Genomic DNA, 20,385 nt, shown 5'->3' on the forward strand with positions numbered 1-20,385 from the left:
AAGTCGATGAGGATGCCAGGAACTGCCTGGGAACGCGTTCATGGAAAAGAACAGCGGTAAATAGAGATGGTTGGAGAAGCCTGTTGAAGGAGGCCAAGGCCCGATTTGGGCTGTAGCGCCATTGGATGGTACTTGTCTAAACAGTGACTATAGAGGTATTTTGCAGATCGCTATTGATTCTTTGAGGCTTCAACATTTTATCAAAGTTGTTATTAAAAATCCGTTTGTTACCCATTCATTTTATAAATATACATAGTACTGGCCCAGTTTCAGTCAAATGGTTAAATTTTATTGCTAAATTTTATGTCTTCAACTATCAACGGATTTCATTTATGTAATTATTAACTCATTTTCAGATAACTTACCCAAACGAAACATCTTTCCTTTTTTTATATTATATTTTCATATAAAACATAATTACAGGCAGAAAGGAGTGCTCCAAAAGATCCATTAAATTCGCTGATAAACACAGTACAGGTAATTCCAGAAAATATAGGAAAGATGCTCCATCAAGCGGAACAATTCGCCAGAAACAACGTCTTACCGTTCGTCGCAAACTTGACGCCGAAGTTTATCAGCGATATTTTCACTCAGAAACCAAACGAACATCCTAGATATATTCCTTTTTCTAGCGATGAAGCTCTGAAGGAGCAGAATAGAAATAGGCGAAATAGAGATAATGGGAGGATAGTTGAAGATTATATTACTGAGGAGGCTCCGGATGATTCTACTACTTACAGCCATATACAGAGGATTCCGAAGAAGACGAATTAACTGAAGTTTGTAAAGTTGTATAATTTTGTACATATGAATTGTTGTAAAGTTTTTTTTTAAGTATGTATTAAATAAAAGTTTAATTTTAAAATAGGTAATAAATAATATGCTTTGTTAGATATTTAGCAAAACAACAATTTTGTGACTTTTATCTTTTTATCTTTTTCTGATGTTAGGATTATGACCGCGTTTATTGGCTATTATTGAATATTATTTGCTGCTTCAATGACTAGCTGCTTTGCCTTTGATATTATGTCTGGTATTCCCGTTCCTATTGACCTTACAATTTTAGCCATTATAACATTATTAATAAATTCTTGATAAAAAGCACTCTTTGATAAGTCCACTTGGCAGAGAAAAAAAGATGAAGACCTAGAAATATATTCATTGATAATATCTCAGAAGATATGCGAAACATGGGAGTACATGTTTGGCAGAGGAAGGCGATGTATAAGTAAGACTGGAAGACAGTATTTGAGGAGATCTAGAGCATACATAGGATTATTAAGCCAGAATGATGATTATGCCACTCGTATCACGTACTGAATATCACAAAGCTATCTTATATTTGTTTTTTGATAGTGAACTTATTGTTTTCAATCATCGATAATTGTTAAAAAATTGGCCAGAAAACTGCTCTTTCCTGGGTGTTTGTTGCTTTTTAGAGGTTCTATTATCTTTTATACTTTGTGCTCTGTTGGTTCTGGAATTTGTATCTCATAGTCTATATCTTCCTAGAAGAAATATAATTAATTCTGCTAATAACCTTCCATTTTTATTCAGTTCCTTTCTCCATCATTTTTATAAATTATCTTTTATAAATATTTCACAACAAGACTTTTACTGTTGGAGCCATGACAAAAGAAAAATTAATGGAGCCGTGACAGCGACAAACGAATTTTGATTAATGTCATTTAATCATGTTCATGTGCATAAATATTTAAACGGTAGATAAATGAATGAAATTGATTTTTTACTTCCGAAAATTCTTTATGGTAAAGCATGGTCCCATTAATAGCCCAGTCAAATTGTGATCTTTTTCAAAATCAAAGTTTAAGTGAAAAGAAATGATTTTTTTATGAAGTTATTTACGATATTATTGTTAAAACATTGAATAAACCGCCGAAATTACCAAAAAATGTTTCTTTAGATAATTCACAAAAGTAGTCCCCTATAAATGTTTACTTTTTTTTCTTAAAAGTGTTTAAAAAGAAATGTTTTTCGTTAGACTTTTTGTATAACATTTGTTTAAATAATAAAAAAAAAATCGTTGAAATTACAATTGGCATTAGAATAATAAAAAATGGATAGATAATTTCAAAAGTTATCTCACAATTTGGTTTTTAGTCCAGTAGTCTGGAAGTCAGAGATTTCACCTCTGAAATTCATACGAACAAGCTGAATTTTGGCGAGAATGGCAATTTTGGGAAAATAAAAAAATGCAAAAATGTTTACTACTACTATCCACTGGAAAACCCTAAAACCCCCCTGGTGACTTTAAATGTCAAAGCGTCTGAAGATAAAAAAAGTGGTAAAAAAAATATTGATATTACAATATAATGACGGTATTAGATTTTTGTTTCGATACAGGGCAGCGGCAAGCAGCTTATACGTATTTCGACCTCTTTCGGTCTCATCAAAGCGGTATATGCGACTGCTCTGAATCGAAATAAAATCTATCCCGTCGTAGACCAATATTTATCGAAATAACTATTTACAGACGTAACAATGTCATCTAATAACAACAAGAGTTGTTCTACAGTACTTCTACTACTTCTACAATAAGTTGTAGAAGGCACAGTGGTAAAAATTTGAATTCAGTTTCGCCAGGTAGGAAATCGTATGATTTCTCTTGTTGTTATTAGGTGGCGTTGTTACGTCTGTAGTTATTTCGATAATTATTGGCCTACGATGGGATAGATTTTGTTTCGATTCAGAGCAGTGGCATATACCGTTCTGATGAGACCTAAAGAGGTCGAAATACGTATAAGCGGTTTCCCGCTGCCCTGTATCGAAACAAAAATATCTAATACCGTCATTATGTTTTATTTTTTTACTCTGTTTGGAGTACCAGAAACTGAATTCACTACGAATTTTGACCATGATGAACGGCAGGTGGTATGCATATTTTAGATTCTCTTGCAGAGTAATTCATCTAGCTGTTTGCTTTGCAAGTTGTAGATGGCACAGTGGTAAACATTTGAATTCAGTTTCGCCAGGTAGGAAATCGTATGATTTCTCTTGTTTTTATATTGATATTAGTTTATTCTATTTGTTTAATAAAAAGTTTACTTTTGTCATTTAAAGTTGCCCCTTGTTATGTTTATACTTCAGGTTCTCTATAAGGGCTAATTTTTTTTTATTTAGACTCGTATTTACAAGATGTGTAATGAGAAATATCAATTTCAACGATACACCCCCCAGAATGGCGACTGCAAAATTGTTTAATTTATTTACATAAAGTTTTTTATGAATAACTTTACGAGGAATAAATATTTTAAAATTTTGTTTTAAAGTACGTTTTGCTGGTAATTTTTTATCTAAACTGTGATTTGGAACAACACTCATTTTGAAACCTAGTACAAAAAGCTGTACATGTATTAAAATTTTATTTGACTGGGCTATAGTGGCCGACTATGAAATAAATCATGTCTGTAAAATACTACCGAATTGTAGTTATTTGTATAAAAACCTAAATGTATAAATGTAAATATTTTAGTTTAAGCTTTTCGAAATATTTTGTATAATAAAAAATAAAAATAAAAACACTGTTTCCTTTTACACACTATATTTCTGGAACTGTAGTTATAGAACATGAATCTAGGAATCTTTCTAGGTCTTCTAATCGTTTCACTTCTCGCTGAATATGCTTTAGATGACCCCACCGTAGCTGCTTTAGTTGCTTTATGTAGATTGGCTCTTCTAAAAAAAAGTTTAATTAAAATAAAATTGTGAATTCGCCACAATAGTTTCATTTCTCTTTTGTAAATAAAATGGGTAAAGATTGAGTCTACTACATATATTTAAAATATTTAAATACCACTAGAGTTTCAAGTAGCACTAGTAGTAGTAGTAGTTTGCAGTACATCAATGAAAATTGGGACCATTCCCTAGAAATCAAATGTAGAATACAGAAACAAGATCTGCATTTCAAAAAATGTCTGAAGCTATTCAAATGCCATGATTTATCAGTACCCATAAAAAATAGGTTACTACGATATTATATCTTTCCTATACTGTTGTACGAAGTTGAGTCTTGAACTCTCACAGACGCTATTTTTAAGAAAATTGGGGCTTTCGAAATGTAGGTTTAACGTCGAAAGCTGAAGATATCCTATACTGACCACGTTACTCACCAGGACGTTTTATTAAAAATACAAAAAGGAAAAGAGTTGATAACCAGAATTAAAATAGCCAATAACGAATACCTCGGTCACATCATGAGGAACAGCGAAAGATATGGGTTGCTGCAATTAGTTCTACAAGGAAAAGTAGAAGGAAAACAACGACCAGACCTGAAAAATGTACGTACGTGTTTCAATACAACAACCACAAATCTTTTCAGAGCAGCAGTTTGCAAAATACATGACCGGATACAGAAGAATGACCAGATTCATCTTCAACAATAATCATCAATGACTGGTCTTCACTGACGATCTTACTGTTCTGACGAAAACGACTTACGAAATATTATGAAAAGATTAGAAAAGGAAGCAAAACATTTTGATCCAGAAATAAAGCATGAAAAGTCAAAGTAGAGGATACTCGGAAATACAAAGCAAAATAAAGAGGAAGAATTTACTTTGATATCTAATGAATCAAGGGAATATAATTTCGAAATAGTGGTCCATTTTACATACCTAGGGGTTATTATAAAAGTGAAAGGTCAGAATGGAAACTGAATGCCAAATTGGCAAAAGAAAATAAACAGATGGGAAGCCTAGGACCACTTCTTCTTCTTCCTGTACTACCTCCTCTAAGAAGATTGGCAACCATCATGGCAATGCGCACTTTCGATACCGCTGCTCGAAAGAGGTCAGCAACAGTGGAGTTAAACCTTGTAATGTAAACATAGCAAGAAAATAAAGAAGAAAAAAATAAAGGGTAGTTAGCCTAGAAAAGAGTAATAATTATTTAAGTAATTATTATATATTCCAAATTGATTAAAGAACAAATAATGCATAGTTAGTTAGTAACATAGTTAATGTATACAGTTTACATTAAACAAAGAAGGAAAACTCGACCTAGTTTAAGTGTATTACACGAGTCTCAAATATCAGGTCGCCACGGTTGTTTAAAAGAAAAAAATCACGTTTAAAAATATAGACCTTCGCTGGAAAATAATACAAGGTACGAATTGTTAAACAAGTGATATGAATTGAACTGACTAAGAAGTTTTACATGGCGTGATCCAGTTTAACACATGGAATAGATGGCATAATCAGCGAAAACGTAAAAACAAATCTCCACTTCGGACGTGACAAAAGAATCTAAGGTACGAGTTGGCAATAGATAAAGACAAACAGAAGTTGGTCAAACGAAGAATAGCGTTCTGGCAACCGAGCCAGAGGGTAGTGCTGGTGCATTCGGTGCCAGTGGTACCTCGGCAGTCGGCAGTCAGCGCGGCAAGCGTTAGCTCAATTATTGTGATATTCGTGTGCGACGGAAGGTAGAGATTCGAAAATACGAATTTTTCGTCTCGCTCAGTACCGCCATAACGTTCAGTGAATTCCAGCGTTCATCCAGACTATTCCAGAGTTCCAGTTTGGACTACAACGCGTATTCATTAGCTAGGGCCTAAGTACGCTAAGGTTACGAACAATGTTTACTAACCATTTTGGGAACAATTAATAGTAGGCTGTCCGCCTTTAAATTCCCTTAGTAAAATCTCTTCTCGTCTCCCTTCGCAAACAATAATAACCATTAATAGCTTATTGTATGTTTTGTGTAGTAGTTGTAAAATTACGATTTGTTAATTATACAGTAAGTTGAAAGTGGCTTGTTTTATTTTACCGTTAGATAGAGACAAGAAGGGAACACATTTTTGCTTTGCACATCTTCCTGGCTTCTAACGCAAGCCCATAGCCTCTGACTCTTTACAGGGCCTGCATCGGAGTACCCTTCAGCCCCTATCCTGTTTGTCTTCAATTTCTTGCCTGTCCTATTCTTGCCTTAATCTCTTCTGTGTACTCAGTATTTTCGTTAAGTATTGTACCTAGATATTTATATTTTTCAACTTTTTTTAATTTGTTCTCCATGTATTGATATGTTTTCTTGGTGCTGTTGGGCTTTTGTAATTACCATAAATTGTGTCCTTTTTTGTGTTTAGGGATAGTCCGTTTTCTTCACTGATTTCTACCACCATGTCAACAATTTGTTGTAAATCCTCAAGAGATTCCGCTAATAAAATAGTGTCGTCGGCAAACCGTATATTATTGATTGGTCGGCCATTTATTTTTATTCCCATAGTTAGTTGTTCTAGTGCTTCCTGGATTATTTCCTCTGAATCCAAATTGAACAAAGTAGGAGACAGAACACAGCCCTGCCTGACGCCCCTCTCAATCTGTATTTCATTTGAAAAGACGTTGTTCTCTTTTACCACAGCGATCTGATTGTAATAGATAGTGCTAATGATCCTGATGTCTCTCATATCTAAGTTTTTCGTTTCAAGTCATTCGATAACACGGTTAGGTCTGACCTTATCGAAGACTTTGTTGTAATCCAAGAAACACATATATACTGGCTGATTAATATCCATGCACCTTTGTACAAGTACATTCACAGCGAACAGAGCTTTCCTCGTTCCCAGTGCATTTCTAAATCCAAATTGTGTGTCACTTATGTCCTGCTCAAGTTTGTTGTGTATTCTCCGGTGTATAATTTTTAAAATTATTTTGAGCATATGACTCATTAAACTTATTATCCGGTGGTCTTGGCATTCTTTTGCATTTGGTTTTTTTGGTAGTGTTATGAATGTTGACATCAGCCAATCTCTGGGAATTATTCCTGTACTGTATATTGTATTGAATAAGTCGACCAATATTCCAATTTGCTGTTCTTCTATTAACCGTATTATGTCTACAGATATTTCGTCAGAACCTGTTGCCTTGTTGTTCTTTGTTCGCTTTATATATCGCTTTAATACTTAATCTTCTGGTATGCCCAAAAAAGATTTCCCGCACCGTTGCCTGTCATAATTCAATGGATACCTTCTTAGGCTCTTACTTAATTCTTTCAATACGGCAATTAAAAAAAAATAGTACAACTGTCATTCTGCCTCCGAAATTTCTGTCATACGGACATCAAAGGTACTGACAAAGCTTTCCCTTCTTGTTGGGTGGTGTATTCTGTGACCCAAGGACACTGGATCAAAACTATAATGTGTAAATATATTTGATTAATATATAATATACTTTATTAATAGTTTATTCGATTATCGATTGCGAGAGGGGTTAGGCAAGGATGCGTCTTGTCTCCGACGCTGTTCAACGTATACTCACAGGTCATATTCAGAAAAGCCTTATGGGAAAGAAAAGCGGGAATAAGAATTGGTGGAGAAATCATAAACACCATGAGATTTGCAGATGACACGGTAATTATGGCTGAGAGTATAGAAGAACTACAAACTTTACTAGATGCAATAAATAGTGAATGCATTCAAATGGGACTTGACATCAACACAGATAAGACCAAATTTATGATAGTATCAAGGAGTCCAATAAATAATGAACAACTAACTCTTGGTGGACAGCAAATAGAGAGAGTGACAAAATATAAATATCTGGGAGCTTACATCAACACAGAATTAGATCCAGACCAAGAGATCCGGGTACGAATAGAAATGGCAAGGGCAGCGTTCTTAAAATTCAAACAATTGTTCTGTGACAAAAATCTGAATACTGCTCAGAGACTGAGGTTTGTTGAATGTTACGTCTGGTCGCAACTATTGTACGGGGTAGAAACATGGACACTAAAAGCGCAAATAGTTAAAAAGATTGAAGCCTTTGAACTTTGGATATACCGGAGAATGTTAAGAATTTCATGGACTGCCAGGGTCACCAATGAGGAAGTGCTGAGAAGGATGGGTCGAGACAAAAAATTGTTGAGAACGATAAAAGTACGCAAGACTGCATACCTTGGACACATACTGAGAAATAATAAATATAGTCTTCTGCAGGTCATCATGCAGGGTAGAGTCGATGGCAAAAAGGGAATAGGTAGAAAGAGGAAGTCATGGCTGCGAAATATTCGAGACTGGACAAACATGACTGTAGACGAATTATTCCACGTTGCAAAAGACAGAGAAGCTTTTAAAAATGTGGTCGCCAACCTCTGTTAATGGGGACGGCATAGGAAGAAGAAGAATAGTTTATTAATGTTGTTCCAAAGCTATTTTCTTGTAGCATCTCAAAGCAATTACCATTTTATTATATTATTTTTATTTTAACATATGTTTATTGGCGTTTTAATTTCCTCTTCGGAAATCGTTCTCAATTAAAACGCCAAAAATAAACTTATTTTAAACTTAAATTGTGGCTTATTCCCAATAAAAATAGTAATAACTTATTTATTTGCTTATGATTTACTGGAAAAATGTAAAAATGTCAAAGTTCACTCATGTTTCAGTCCTATTATACTTTTTAATATGGCCTCAAGTTAAAATCCCTATTATAATATATGATGTACAGGATTCTTGTATTTTTAAATAAAATAAACTTTCTAAATAAACAACAACTAAGATATTTTTTAATTCGCTTACCTGAGTTACAGTAGCAGAGTTTTGCCTTTGAGGCTTTTCTCTCCGATTCCTCCACGTCGTGACACGTGGCGTTTGATATCAAAGAGTCTGCAAGCGCGCTAGTTATTTCCACAGCTATGTCTCTTTCGGACTTTTCTAGATGTCGGTTGTTGGTTTCAATGGTTTTTTTGCGGTTCATGGTTTCGCACTGAAGTAAAATAAAAAGTGATGATAGTATTGGATATAAAATAGGATATATAGAGGATACGTCAACGAATAGTTCTTGTAACTTATATTCCCAAGTAAAACATTTCGTTGATAGTCCATTGAAAAGTTACATTAGAGTTGAATTTTTGTGGGTAAAAATAAGCTTAACTTTTTAAACAAAAAAAAAAAAAAACAAAAAATTGCCTCACCGTGACATGTTAGCCCATTGCCGTGACCAGAATTCGAACCTGGGTTACCACGGTCACAACAACTCGGATTATGTTGTAAATTTTCGTTTTATTTTAAAATTTAGCATTTTTGCGTATATTACATACAAGGTGGTCCAGAATTATGTACATTAATTTCTAGAGCTCATATTACGTCCAAAAATAAGAATACTTCTTTATGTACACTTTTTTATAAAACTGAATAATAAGGGAGATACAACCCTTTAAAGGGGTGAATTGAACTTCTTATTTTTTCAAATATCTTCCAAACGGTTTTGAATACGGAGTTCATATTTTGGGAGTGATTATAAGACATTAGGATAATTAATTTCATGTCACCACCTACCACATTCTATATTAATACAGGGTAGTTTTGGAGGGTAAGTGGGGATTATTGCGTCACATGGTTTTTAATTTTTACATATTTAAAAAAAATATTTTAAAAATTGTTTCCTTAGACTTTTTTACGCAAAAAAGGTGCTCTTGTAATACTTCGATAGATATCACCGTTTTCGATTTATTTAAACTCGAAGGTATACATGTATTTTATTGTAATCGTTACATTTCTTAATATTTATCAAGTATGCTTTGGAATTGACACTTGTGTTAGCAACAACACTTTAATCTCGAGTAGTCTATGAATTGTCAGTGACGTTTAATAACAATTAAATTATTTTATCTACACTTTTATTGTACTCGACAGTGAAATTTGTTTAACACGTCTCTTTTGCTATATTTTTAAATTTGTTTGCCCGCAATATAGCACACTATTCAAATTCTGAGATGACAGACATACTTTTAGTATTAGGGGAATGTTCGGGAAATGCTGCTGCCGCTGTAAGACGCTACAGAGAAAAGTATCCGAACAGAAATATTCAAAATGCCAGGACTTTTGTAAGTACTGAACGACGACTGAGAGAAACCAGTTGTCTTCAAAGAAGGAATACAGATGCTGGTCGTTGTAGAGAAGCAAGAAATGTTCGCGTTGAACAGCAAATATTGGATGCTGTAATAAATGACCCCACAATAAGTACACGCAGGTTAGGATTAAGAACGAATATTTCCCATTAAAGTGTTTTAAGAGTTCTGCATGAAGAGCAATTACATCCTTACCACTATCGACAGGTGCAGGAATTGTTACCTGACGATATGCCACTTAGAGTTGATTTTTGTGAAGTATTTCAAAATAAAGTTCAAACTGCACCAAATTTTTTAAGCAACATTCTGTTTACAGACGAGGCCACATTAACAAGACACGGTATGTTCAATTCTTGAAATATGCACTTCTGGGCTAAAGAAAATCCAAGGGCTACAATGGAAACTCACTTCCAACACACGTTCAAGATAAACGTTTGGGCAGCTACTTTAGGAAATAGTTTTATAGGATACCACATATTTCCCGGAAATTTAAATGGTAACATGTATTACAATTTTCTAGACAATATTTTACATGATATTTTGGAAGATATTCCATTACAAATACGAAGAAACATGTTTTTTATGCATGATGGTGCTACACCACATTACACAAGAATTTGTAGAAGGTGGTTACATGAACATTTCCCTGATAGGTGGATAGGCCGGGGTGCGGATGCACCGATTCATTGGCCTGCTCGTAGTTGTGATCTTAATCCAATGGACTTTACAGTATGGAGTTATTTGAAATCAAAAGTGTATAACACTCCAATTAATACAGTAAATGAGTTAAGAGACAAAATTGAACAAGTATGTACCGATTTACAAAACTATCCAGTAACATTAAATGGATTAATGCGTTCGCTAAATAAAAGAATTAGATTATGTATTCAACAAAATGGAGGACATTTTGAACAGTTGTTGTGAAATATTGTTTTCGCCATTAATTAAATGTTAAGTATTAATTAAGTTTTCCATTAATTTGTAATATTATTGCTAACACAAGTGTCAATTCCAAAGCATACTTGATGAATAATCAGAAATGTAACGATTACAATAAAATACATGTATACCTTCGAGTTTAAATAAATCGAAAACGGTGATATCTATCGAAATATTACAAGAGCACCTTTTTTGCGTAGAAAAGTCTAAGGAAACAATTTTTAAAATATTTTTTTAAAATATGTAAAAATTAAAAAACATGTGACGCAATAACCCCCACTTACCCTCCAAAACTACCCTGTATTAATATAGGATGTGGTAGGTGGTGACATGAAATTAATTATCCTAATGTCTTATAATCACTCCCAAAATATGAACTCCGTATTCAAAACCGTTTGGAAGATATTTGAAAAAATAAGAATTTCAATTCACCCCTTTAAAGAGTTGTATCTCCCTTATTATTCAGTTTTATAAAAAAGTGTACATAAAGAAGTATTCTTATTTTTGGACGTACTATGAGCTCTAGAAATTAATGTACATAATTCTGGACCACCTTGTATATTTAATAAAATTAACGTGGAGTTTTTAAATTTTCAAAAATAAAAAAAGAAATTCATATTGAGATTCGAACTCATATACACCAGCGTATGAACCAAACACGTAAAATATTTGCCAATTAGACATGACACAAACGTATTTCAAAATTGACAGTCCTCGGTCATGAACATTTTTATTCTCGAGAGAGGAAGAGAGAGAAAATATATCTCCTGTCCCTCTCTTACTCATTATCTTACATATGTAATGATTTCACCGATTCACTCCCGTACAAATTTTCAACGTGGAGCGCGCGTATAGAAGTAAAGCTTCAAAAATTTATGAATACCTAGATGAGAGCCTGTTTGTATTATCGCATACGCATACCACACATTTCAACTATCAAACCCGTCTATACAGCTGAGTTTAGATTTTAAAAAGGTTTTTTTTGACTCAGTAGTCAAATTATGTTTTATATCCGATAAAAGATACACGCTGAGAAACTTCGTTCGACATCGACTGATGTTATTTTCCGCATTTAAATAGCTTTTAAGACTAAAACTGCCGCGGTAAATTTAATTTACTTGTTGCAATCCGTTTAAACCGTGCGTCATTTGCTCTAAACCGTCAATACATTTTTGATTAATAATTTAGCTGATTTTTCCAGCGTCTGTTTGAATGTTTTTCGGAAGAGAGTTGTACACGGAAGTGATTTGGTTTCAGTTGTGTAAATAGATTTACGGATAAATTCGTAATTAAATTGAATAAAACAAAGTTCTAAAGTTCTTGGTTGTATTAGTGTTTTTCCAAAGTTAATTTGCGTATATATATATATATATATAATATATATATATATATATATATATATATATATATATATATATATATATATATATATATATATATATATATATATATATATCTACGGCATTAAGTGAACTCCGCCCATGTTAAAATTCAGGTTCAATTGAGCTCCGTGGTCAAGTGGATACCGATATACGGAGCTCACTTGACAATTCCGTAATATTGGTTCAGTCGATTCATCAACATGTAGAGTTTAATAATTTATAAAAATTTTTTGGAGCCCGTAAATACCCCTGTATCATAAATGTATATCGCTTAGTTCACGTGTATATATTATAGGGGTCGTTCAGATCTTCTTCATTGTATATTTGAACCATACGTTTATCGGTTTAAGTAAGCTCTGAGAGTTTGGCAACTGTGCGATTATACCGTATGTTTTCAAGATATACCCTGAACGGTTTATATGGGCTCCTTATTTTTATCTACTGTTTGTAGACAGTGGAATGTCATACGCATTACACTGTGTAACAGAGGATATTATATTACCTGGTATAACTAAGTACTAAAATGTAACTGGTTCTTTAAAAAACAGGTATGTAGATACAAAAGGATTTGGGCTTATTATTGAATGGAATGTTCGCTTGCATCGAAAATTTTATTTTTTCTGTATTTTTAAAGATGTTGTTTTTTTATTTAATATAATTTTATTAGTTCAATTAGTTCAAGAAATTTCGTAATATATTTTGTTTACGTGAGTATGTCTTTGTACATTTTATGTAAGCATCTGAATAATAAAAACTACTTTTATTTTATCCAATCTTCTGCGATATATTGTATAAAGCTTTTTTAATATTTTAGTTCTGGTCTTATTTGTGTACTACATATGATATCTTGATAGAAGGTTATCTCAAAATAAATATGGTTAAGTGCTACAATAGATATTTTTGTGTTAAAATTAATAGACAGAATGGTTAATTTGTCTAACAAGGTATATTCGGCAGCAGAAGCATATAGTACAAGCGTCTATGTTTTAAGGGCGGAAGGACGTGCGCCTCATTTTTAGCTGACAAGCTTGCGAAGAATATTATTTCTGGTCTTCAATTTACCTTTTAGTTTTAAACAATAATCTGTGACTGACCCGGTGTAATACAAACTATTTTCAAGGAATTTATAGGAAGTCTACAGTTCAATGATTTTATGACAAGATTGGATGTTCAGTTTTGTGAAAACGTCTATGTCGAGGAAATTGAAGGAGCACCCACGAGTTTTTCAGGGGTTTTGGCTGAAAATTGATTCATAGTTTATTTTTATTGTGCAATAATAGGTGTCTCGTCTATATAATAGAAGTCCTAGTATCTACCGGTATGGATCGTTTGTTTGTGTAAATGTTATACAGTGTAGGTGCCTTTATGCTACTCCAAGCGAGACCGTTCTTCATCTGCTATTCTTAACATTGAGTGATACAAAAAATATTCTCTTGTGTAGGCATACGCAAATAATATAAGTGAGTTTTTTATCTAAGGGGATATCGTATAGTTTTTCGAGAAATATTTTGTAATTTAAGGTGTCGTAAGCGGCATTTGGATTGAAAAATACCACCCCTGATACCCGATATTTTTCGTACCCGTCTTTGATGTGTTGGGTAAGATTTAGCATTTGTAATGTACCTGATCTTCCCTATCTATAGCCACTTTTGTCTTTTAATTTGAGCTTTTTTTCAAATATCGGTGAAATCATATTAACGATCTTGTGCAAAAGTATTTTAAATAGCTGACAAAATAAAGATATTGGCCGATAGTTTTTGTGGTCGTTGGAGTTTTTGCCAGGTTTAAGCAAGGTAACAACTTTGGCTTGTCTCTAGATTTTGGGTGTTTCCATAATTTGAATACAGTTGTTCATCATCCGGATAAGCCATTGTGGTGTTTTTGGTCCAGATTTCGTAATAAGCTTTGTGCTCAGATCCTCAATGTCGGTAGTTGTATTATTTTTCATTAAATATGTAGAAGGTGGATCCAAGCTCAACATCGTTGAAAGTTTCTCTGAAAGCTGACTGGTTTTGTCCTTTCTTACTTTGAGTTATTCTTTGCTTTTTTTCCGACAGAGATAGCATGTCTATATCTATAATGTGGTTTTCAGCGATAAGCTTTATTCCAAATACCCTACGTTAGGCCCTATATGTGTTTCCTGCACTAGAAATAAGTCAGATTCGTGTTTAGCGCATATGTCTGATAAGTTTAAGTAAAGTAAAATTTCTTGATCTCTAGATATACCCTTAACAGTTATAAACATTATGTTATTAGAATAGTTGGTCCTAAAAAGGACCAATTTGACAAAATCATATTAAAGGGGTGACTGAAGAATTAGCCGATTAATTATTTAATCATTACCCTGGGTATACCCGATTGTGGTGGTTTTCTTAGTACTTAAATTTTCGTAAAGGCTCGTTCTTTGAACCCCATAAGTAATGCCTAATATTTTACTTTTTATTGAAAATTTAAATTTTACATGCCGTGTATTACTTTTTGACAATATTTCGAATCAGATTTGTATAGTAATAATTTAAGGTATTAAAGAGCCTGTTTGTGGAAAATAAATAAGTTTGTGATATCGTTCGCAACTCATATATAGATAATAAAAAAATAAAAACAGTTAAAATAGGTGTAAAAAATTTCAACTTCATACATCGGCGCCATTGTTCAGGTGATGGGTTTATCACAGATATCAAAGGTTACATTTTAATTCAAGGTTCTATTTGCGTATTTTCAATATTAAAAGAGTAGGAAAAGACACGTTTATGCTTTTTTTTTTAAATCTATTCTATTTTCTTTCTAGAGTTCCGTCTTTTTTGAACGACCTGTGGTCTTTTTTCAATTGGACACTTGTCCAAGGCTATGACAAATACTTTGTCCTCTGCTATTCTAAATTAATATGACTGATTCATTATTTTCTCTAAACATTCTGTCCTCTGCTATTCTACATTAATATGACTGATTCATTTTCTCTTTCTTGCAGCTATTTTAATGTTTATCCTGTGTATCTTTTTCTACTTCTTCTTCTTCTTCTTCTTTTTATATAGCCATGACTCTGTCTGTTTTTCAATGTGCCTCCAGTAAGTTGCCGTTCCATGGTTTTCGTGGTCTTCCTACTGATCGTCTTCCTATTGGGTAACCGTCTCTTGCCGTGTCTACTACTCTATTTGTTGTCATTTGGCTTATATGATCGTTCCATTCTACTCTTCTATTTCTTAACCAGTTCTTGATGTTCTTCACCTTGCATCTACATCGTATATCTGTACTTCTAGCTCTGTCCCATAGTGTCTTACCATCAATTTTTCTAAGTGTTTATATCTCTGTTGTTTCTAACATCCTTTTTGTCCTGTTTATGTCAGGTCTTGTTTCTGCTGCGTATGTCATTATTGTAAATTTTGTAAATTCTGCCTTTGGTTTCTTTCCCGATATTTTTATTTCTTCATATTGTTTCATTTAGGCAGCCTGCGGCTCTGTTTGCTCTATTCAGTGGATCTTCCACTTAAGTTTCGAGCTTTCCGTAGCTAGATAATGTGATACCTAGATATTTAAACTTCATCACTTGTTCTATTATCTGACCTTCCAGCTCCAATTAACATATTAGTAAACTTGCTGTTGTAGCCATGCATTTTGTCTCTTTTGAGGAAATTAACATGTTAAATTTTCTGGCGGTTATATGAAATTGGTGTAGCATACGTTGTAAATCATCTTTACTTTGAAAGAATAGTACTGCGTCGTCTGCATAGCAGATTATTTTAATTTGTTTTTCTCCCATTTGGTATCCTCTTTTATTTCTTACTTTTTATTATTTCATCCATAATCCGGTTGAACAATAGAGGACTCAGGAAATCTCCCTGTCTTATCCCATTACCAGCTTCAATAGGGTCGGTTAGTTCTTCTTCTACTTTTACTTTTATTGTGTTGTTTTGGTATATTTTATATTTTCGATTGTTTTGATTATTCAATGAAATTGACATTAATTTGATAGTTTCCATTTTATTAGTACTGATGGTATATAACTAGCATCTGTTGGTACTATATATCAATTTGAACATGTGGAAGTAAGAGCACTCTCTTGTTAGTAATTTCAGTGTAAATTATGACGAAACCAGAAATAACCCATAATATTATCCCACACCTCAAAGGTCTGCCTCGCTGTATCTGGGAGACGCAATCATTCGCTTTTGATAGATATAAACAAAAACCCAACAAGACGAACACAACATAAATCAAAAAAATCCGTCAACCTGTCAATAGGGACATACAATATTAGATCGATGTCTACGGATGAATAAGTACATGAACTGAAAGAAGAATTAACAACCATAAAATGAGATATCATAGGCCTATCAGAAACTCGACGAAAAGAAGAAACCCGAATACAGCCTATGTCATACTTAAAATAAGAAGAACATTAATTAAAATTATCTATCTAGGTTATCTTATCTAATAATTATCTAGGTAATAATTATCTAGGTATATGCCCCCACGACAGCTTATGATGACGGAAGATATCGAACTATTTTATGAAGATATATCAAAGACTATGGAAGAACATAAAAATCGTCTTATACTAGTAATTGGAGATTTCAATGCCAAACTGGGTAGAAAACTAAACAATGAAGAAACTAAAATAGGAGATTTCGGCTATGGTCAGAGAAATGATAGAGGTGCTACTTTGATGAACTACCTAGAAGAAAAGCATCTATACGCAATGAACTCCTTTTACAAAAAGAAGCCCCAACGAAAGTGGACATGGGTCAGCCCTAATGGATCCACAAAAAATGAGATCGACTACATACTGTCCACGGAACGATATATCATTAAAGATGTAACAGTTCTTAACAGATTCACAACAGGTAGCGATCACTGGATGGTCAGAGCAAAAATTAGTGTTGACGATAACTATGAAATGAAAAGAAAAATAATTAAAAACTAGGATCTAGTAGATAGAAACAAACTAGGGCAATATAAAGAGATATACAAAGACCTATTAAAAGAACAACTTACTTAAAAATTAGACAGTGATGACAAAGATATAGATGAAATAGACAACATACTTACAGCAACGATGATTACATCAGGAAAAGAAATAGCAAAAAAGGATCTAAAAAAGAACAATTATATATCAACAGAAACAAAGAAGCTTATGGATAAAAGACGGAAGCTATAGAATATGTAGAAATCAATAAAACAATAAGCAGAATAATAAGAAAAAATAAGAGAAAAGAACAAGAAATAAAAAGAGAAAAAGTAATACAAAACAACAAAAATATGAAATGCTTAAGACCGAAATTAGGTAAGTGTGAAATAAACAAAAAAAAAAGATGAAAACGGACTAGAAACAAACGTTAAAGATGACATTATAAATATTATCCACCATTTCTACTCAGAACTATATAAAACAAAAAAGGAACCACCAGAAACAATTAAAAACCAACTTAAGGCTAAAGTAAAAAATGTCAACTCAGAGCTACAGCCAGAAATAAGCAAATCAGAAATAAAGAAGGCATTGAAAGAAATGAAAAACAACAAATCGCCAGTAAAAGATGGAATAACTGCAGATATGCTGAAATATGGTGGAAAAGTGGTAATTAACAATCTACATTCCGTTTTTAACAAGATATTAAAAGAAAAAAGAATCCCAAACAACTGGAAGGAATCCGTAACCATTATCCTACACAAGAAAGGGGATAAAGCAGATATAAAAAACTACCGTCCTATAACACTCCTCAATGTAATGTATAAACTCCTAACAAAAATTTTCACCAATAGATTGACAAAATTCGATGGATACCAGTCAAAAGAACAAGCTGGTTTTAGAAAGGGATTCAGCACAAGTGACCATTTACTAAGTATGAAAATACTTATAGAACGAGCAAATGAATAATGAAAAATGAATAAGAAAATGAATTGACCACAGATATACGGAACTAATAGCCAATATATATAAGGAAGCCAAAACAACAATTAAAGTATATGAATAAACAAAATCAATACAAATAAATAGAGGCGTGAGACAGGGTGACACAATATCACCGAAACTTTTCAATCAGGCTCTGGAAGATATTTTTAAAAGATCAGAATGGGAAGAAAAAGGTATAAAAATTTATGGACAACGCTTGAACCATCTAATATACGCTGATGACATCGCATTGATAACAGATAAATGAGAATAATTATTTGAAATGATGAAAGAACTGGACGTAGAAGCTGGAAAGATAGGCCTTAATATGAATTACAGCAAGACCAAAATTATAACAAATACAGATGAAAACATCACAATGAGGATCGGACAAGATGAAGTAGAACAAGTTCAGGATTATATATATCTGGGTCAAACTATAAAACGTAACAAAGAAAACCAAACAGCAGAGATAAAAAGACGAGTTAGACTGGCATGGGCGGCATTTGGCAAACTAAGCTACATTCTTAAAAACAAAAGATATCCACAGCATCTTAAGACCAAAGTATACAATCAATGCGTACTCCCTGTTCTAACTTATGGTTCCCAAACGTGGACATTTACAAAAGTAAACATGGACATAACCATAAAAACCCAAATAGCAATGGAAAGACAAATGTTGCACATAAGACTAATGGATAAAAAGGGAAACGAGTGGATAAGAGAGAAAACAAAAGTGAGGGATGTTAGATAAGAAGTTGCAAAATTGAAATGGAGATTTGCCGGTCACAATATAAGACAAAAAGAAGACCGATGAAACAAAATTCTTATAAGTTGGAGACCGTGGGAATATAAACGAAGCAGAGGAAGGCCCCAAATGAGATAGGCAGATGATATCAAGAAACACGTGGGCTCTAGGTAGATGACTATACCGACAGACAGAGAAGAATGGAAAAGGATTGGGAAGGCCTATGTCCAAAGATGGACCGAAAAAGGCTAATTAGATAGAGATAGATTCTTGTGATCTTAGTATTTCCGTTGATTGAATAGTATAGGGTATCCAATATTTTAATTAACGGTATGTCAGAGTTTTATTAATTTTTATATATATTTGCAAAATGAAGAAGAAAGTTCAGTACAGGCAGTTAAACAGCTCATCTGTCAATTTAGAAGTAAGAGCAAGTACCAACTTGCTGAAAAGCATACCATACACAAAAGGGATAATAAAATGTACTGCACAAACTATAGCGATATAAGCTATATATAAGCTATATATCTATTAATTATTAGGATATACAGTATTTTTTCTAATACACCTGGAACGATTGAGTGAATAGGTGAACTATCAAATAGGAGACTATTAGTGTGGAATTAGAAAGACTAATAAATCGTTGATCAATTATTCACTATTAGGCAGTTAATGAGAAATGTTGGGAATACAAAAAAAAACATTAAACTAGTTATTTATAGATTTTAAACAAACACTGATATAATCATAAGAATAAAACTATGAAATACCATGGCAGAACTAGGCTTACCTAATAAACTAATTTAACAAGGAGTAATCTACAAGTAAAGTATCTTACTGTCGACTTATTTTCAAATGTACTGCAAAGAGCTCTAAAAAATGTGAACGAATTATTAACAGCTGTTTTGAAAACTAAATATTATGAGACGAATTGGGGATATTATATTACACAAACTAAACCGCTTGCCTACAAAAAATATTAGGAAAATATGATACGACGGAAAAGACTAATGACTTTACAGCTAATTGCCACATAAGTATCAATGTAACTATAGCTCACAAAATGGGTTCAATTACATTGCAATTTTTAAATTTTTCGTGATAAAATGAAGTAATTCATTGTTGTTTTGAAAAGGTAAGTTGTTTTTTATTTTTGTATTCCTATCATCTGATATTGTAATATCAACAACATTTTTCATAATATATTCTGAAATGCGCTTTCTATTACTGATAACGAACAAAAGTTTTTTTAACTTCTCGTTAATATAATTATGTAGGAATTTAGATTTTTATCTTGTTCTTACTATAGTGCTAAAGCACAAATGTAGTTATAGTCTACCGTATTTTTTCATAGTGTTCATAGTTTTTGATTGTAGTATAGCTTATGTGTTTATAATAACTAGCACATAGAAAATAATAAAATTTTGTACCCTGTGCTTTATGTTTATTATCCTTTATTGTATTGGAACATCTAGAAGTATAGTAATACATTTTAATTGTTGAACAAAAGAGAAAATAAAAACACTTTTTGTGGTGTGCCACTTAACCATACACAAAATCGTACA

The 20,385-nt window shown here is 32.8% G+C and overlaps 2 protein-coding genes across 5 annotated transcripts in view; one reads left to right on the forward strand and one right to left on the reverse strand.

Annotated features, from left to right (window-relative positions):
* The window catches only part of LOC140440228 (uncharacterized), a 211,021-nt gene extending 209,060 nt beyond the window's left edge, over positions 1–1,961 (forward strand). For 3 of the 4 annotated variants that reach the window (XM_072530582.1, XM_072530581.1, XM_072530583.1), the window contains one exon: positions 424–1,961. In XM_072530582.1, coding sequence (XP_072386683.1) covers positions 424–774 — 351 coding nt within the window. In that variant the 3' untranslated portion in view covers positions 775–1,961. The remainder of the gene's footprint in view (positions 1–423) is intronic. The other variant, XM_072530584.1, reaches the window with a different exon arrangement.
* A 1,518-nt stretch (positions 1,962–3,479) lies between these two features.
* LOC140440230 (uncharacterized) overlaps positions 3,480–20,385 on the reverse strand; it is a 139,113-nt gene continuing 122,207 nt past the window's right edge. Inside the window, exons 8-9 of the mRNA XM_072530587.1 lie at positions 8,534–8,720; positions 3,480–3,696 (exon numbers count right to left, since the gene is read on the reverse strand). Coding sequence (XP_072386688.1) covers positions 3,560–3,696; positions 8,534–8,720 — 324 coding nt within the window. The 3' untranslated portion in view covers positions 3,480–3,559. The remainder of the gene's footprint in view (positions 3,697–8,533; positions 8,721–20,385) is intronic.

Source organism: Diabrotica undecimpunctata, chromosome 4 (assembly GCF_040954645.1).
Source record: "Diabrotica undecimpunctata isolate CICGRU chromosome 4, icDiaUnde3, whole genome shotgun sequence".
Lineage (NCBI taxonomy): Eukaryota > Metazoa > Arthropoda > Insecta > Coleoptera > Chrysomelidae > Diabrotica > Diabrotica undecimpunctata.